This window comes from Stigmatopora nigra, chromosome 3 (genome assembly GCF_051989575.1).
Source record: "Stigmatopora nigra isolate UIUO_SnigA chromosome 3, RoL_Snig_1.1, whole genome shotgun sequence".
NCBI lineage: Eukaryota > Metazoa > Chordata > Actinopteri > Syngnathiformes > Syngnathidae > Stigmatopora > Stigmatopora nigra.
The window spans coordinates 3,514,439-3,518,610 of NC_135510.1; the positions used below are offsets into that span (position 1 = coordinate 3,514,439).

Consider the following 4,172-nt stretch of genomic DNA (forward strand, 5'->3'; position numbering starts at 1 on the left):
TTAACCCATAATTATTTATTGTCTTTATGCTCCACCCAATTACTAAAAATAAAAAAGTGTCTAAATTTAAAAGAAGGTGGAATTTAAAGCATCTCAAGCCACTTATAAATATTCATTATGGTGCTCTGACATGAGCTTTTTACGCTTTTTAATTGATTGGACAGAAAATTGTGTGTTTTAGACTAATTTTGAAGATGTTTAAACAGACGTCAGTTGTCACTCTCCAATTTTTAAAAATGAGAGAAATCAAATATATGCTTAGAAGTTAAATTGCTAAGAAATGAAATAATATTATTTTGTTGTGGGATTTTTTTTCAAGTAGGTTATTTGTGTTTATTTGAAAAAAGTAATGATTGACTCCTTAGATCTCTTTCTAAACGAATTATTTACGCATCATTTGAAATTCATAGATTTTCTACTTCATAATATTTGGGGTTGTTTTCATCTTTCATTCATTCTCAATTCATTTGTAACATACTTCAGACTTTTGCTAATTATTGTTCCTAAATTATATTACAAACTTAACGAAAAAGTCTGAAAAAAATGTGCCATTAATGTTAAATTTCATTTATTAGCACTATTTTTATCCATTGTCTGATTTAAAATTAATCTGCAAAATTAGTTTCTTCAAAAGTTTGCTTTAAATTGAAACTTTTAAAAGAAATGTCATACTTTTTAAAGTTTTTTTTTTGTATTCGCCAAAGTATTATAGCAAGTAATTCTCTAAAAAATGATTCCAATGACAACTTAGTTAAAATATACAACACAAAATTGCACTCAAAACTAATTTTTCACATTATATTAGAAAACCTAAAAATCTAGTGAGATTTACCTAGAGATATTAAATATGATAAGCATGCCCAAGCATAATTTTAAGTGTGTGTGGGTGGGTGTGAGTGTGTGTTGCTACTGTAGCAGGGACTGTGTGTGCAACAGACTGTAGAGGGAGCTCTAACACCAACTTTAACACACTTGCAGTCTCTCAGGATTGCAAACACAAATAAATGACGTTATTATTAGTTTTACACCGACGATAAATTACAATTATAGGAGTGTAGTTAATTGAGAGAGAGAGGAGGAGTGTGTTTATGTGTGTGTATATGTATGTGTGTGTGTGTGTGTTGTAAAAAGAGTGATGAGAGTTAGTTTCTTTGCGAGCTTAATGATAAAAAAAGAAAAAAAAACACAACTATGCTGCATCTTCAGACAAGCTTTTCTAAATTACTCGTTTTTAATGTGAGGATAATGTCGGAATATTAATATCCAATTGTACCTCGAAATATTGCTAGTCCTAATACTGAAAATGCATATTAACATTACTTTTTTTCCCTCAGTAAGATTGACTTTCAAGACAAGTTTTTCTCTTTAAAGTTGCAGCAATTCATTTATTATTAGCCAAAAATATAGACTTTTCTTGTACAATTTTGGTTCACAAGTATGTACATATTATTAACTTTATATACAAAAAGATAACAACATCAAATTCTCACAAATAAAAATAAGGGGAGAAACAAACAAACCAACAAAAAAAAAAAAAAAAACCCACAGACTACACACAGGGTTGATACATTTTTAACATTAGCAAGTTTTTTTTGTAGTTTTTTTTTTTTTTTTACACTGGACATGCTTACAATGTAGCTATACACAGATGGTATTATTATCTATTTTACATTCCATATTCAAATTGCGAACATTATTAAAAAAAAGACAGAAGAGGGCTGGGATTTTTAAAATAACAAAAAAGTGACCATTTCTTTTTGAAAAGAAAAAGCAATACGAATTAAAATTTGTATTAAAAAAAATAACGTCAATGGATAGACATTATTTCTTAGGTGGAAAAAAACCAAACATTTTGCAGCCAAAAGGCACTAAACATTTCCTCTTGAGTAACCACCGAAATTTTAAATTGTAATGACTGCATATTAATAAAACATACTCTTTAAATCGGACAGTTTCTAGCTTACATTGTAAACAATAATCATAATGCACAAAAAAGTGGAGCATGTAACACGAAAAGTACAAAAAAAACAGGGACATTATTAATATTATTATCATTATTTGTAACTGCTTTCTGGTCTGCACACACACACACACTTATGTTGACGCACACACATTGTGTGTGGCCTACAAGAGGTAAACTAAAATAAAATAAAAATAAAAAGATATACCACCAGGAAAAAAAACGGCATTAAAATAAAAGAAGTGAATGAATGGAAATGGGCTTTGGAGTCTTTTTGCGAGTGGACAAAAAAACAAAAAACAAAAAAATCACTCACGCACTAACAAACACACACTCTGATTCTCAGTGTCGTGGACCGGTACCTGTGAGGGCTGAGTCCGCACCGGCGCCGGGCCCCTTGTCCTCCGCGTGCCGGCCTCCGGCGTACAACGCCAGGCCGCCTCCGGCCTGGTTGGCCAGGCCTAAGTAGTGGTTGGAGTTGAAGAGAGCCAATTGATGGGCCGAGAAGGCTCGGTTGGTCCAAGTCTGGATCTTCCCCATGGCGGGACATGACGCGATAAGTCTGTGCGGGGCGACCAAACCGTGCTGTTGGTGAGAGGCCGGCGGCGCGGCAGTTACTTGCGGGGACTTGCGCGGATTGTCCGGGGCCGCCGCCGTCTCCGCCAAGGACCAGATCTTTGGTTTCAGAGCCGGCGCTTGACTGTTCTCTGAAGGAGGCGAGCTAGCCGGACCCGAGTTCAGTTTTTCCCCGTCTCCTTTCAGCTCTGACGGGGACGAGCCACGGTGGTGGATTTGGAGATGGTGGTGATGGTGGTGATGGTGTAGCCCCGCCTTAAGAAACCTTTGCTCGGGTAAATCCTCATAGCCGTCCGAACCCTCTGAATCGCTCCTCGGGTCTAGTTTCAAGTCCGAATGCAGGTCGTCCTGTTCATCCAGGTCGTCCTTGCTCTCGATATTCTCTGTGTCAATGTTTTCCAGGTCGATCTCCTCCTCGTCCTCTCGTTTGTCACCTTCCTCGCCTTCGTGGTCGCTGGGGTAGACGTTACCCTCCTCGTCGGTTCGGTTCCGAGGTGCCCACGTCATTTTGTTCTCTTTCTTGAGCCTCCGACGGGCGTTGGCAAACCAAGTGGAGACCTGGGTCAGAGTCATCTTGGTGATGATGGCCAGCATGATTTTCTCGCCCTTAGTGGGGTATGGATTCTTGCGGTGCTCGCTGAGCCATGCTTTTAACGTGCTGGTGCTTTCTCTTGTGGCGTTCTTAGGCCGGGATGGGTCGCCAAATTGGTATTGGCCGTAGGGGTAAAAGGCCGGGTGGTGGTGGGCGAAACCGGCGTGTTGCACACCCGGACTGTCTTTCAGTTCGTATTGGGAACCCTGGACACATTTAGAGGGGAGGGGGGGAGGTTAAAACACACACACATATAATGTTACCCTCTAATTCGAATGGGATAAATTACTAAGTCGATTTCATCAGTGTGGAATAAGCGTGTTTTTACTTTTAAAGTGGAAAACAAACACTTTTTACATTTGGTTATCATTTTCTGCTCCAATGAGTCATGTTTACGCAGTGATTTATTGTTATGTTTGCATGCACCACAACTTTGAAGCATTGTTTGTTGTTCTTGTTTTTCACTTTTACGATCTATCACATGTTTTTATAAACTTTTTTCTTTTTTTTAAATGTACGCTTGTTTTTTTATTATTGTACTTGTTACTTTTAAAACTGAAAAATGTGTGTGATATCGTTTATTTTATTCTTTTCTCAATTGTACATTATATTTTTTCACTTCAAAAAGTCACTTTCGATGCATTATTTACTTTACTTTGAAACGATTAATGAAGAGATTTATTTGTTTTTACTTTTAAAGTCAAATACAATTACGTTAAACATGCTATTTTAGTCTACACGGTTATCTTGTTTAAACATTTGTGTGCGTTCACACTCGGATGTAATTCATTTCATTTAATCATTCACTAGATTTTACTTATTTATTAATTAAAAATGCATACTTCAAAAAAAAACCCAATCCAATACATTTTAATATAACAAGTAACATGCAATTACATAAGTATTTAATTTCCGTGCATAGTTGAAGTCTAAATCTTCCGTTACCATTTTTAAGTTGCTATTTTTTTGTTTAATTTTTAAACCACTTGCTGCGACTAAGTTGGAAAAGTCATGAAAGTACTTTTTTTTTTTTTTTTTTTACTT

The 4,172-nt window shown here is 36.2% G+C and overlaps 1 protein-coding gene across 1 annotated transcript in view; it reads right to left on the reverse strand.

Annotated features, from left to right (window-relative positions):
- Positions 1 to 1,379: 1,379 nt before the first annotated feature.
- Positions 1,380 to 4,172, reverse strand: part of irx3a (iroquois homeobox 3a) — a 3,411-nt gene continuing 618 nt past the window's right edge. Inside the window, exon 2 of the mRNA XM_077714000.1 lies at positions 1,380 to 3,334. Within this exon, the coding sequence (XP_077570126.1) occupies positions 2,303 to 3,334 (1,032 nt within the window). The 3' untranslated portion in view covers positions 1,380 to 2,302. The remainder of the gene's footprint in view (positions 3,335 to 4,172) is intronic.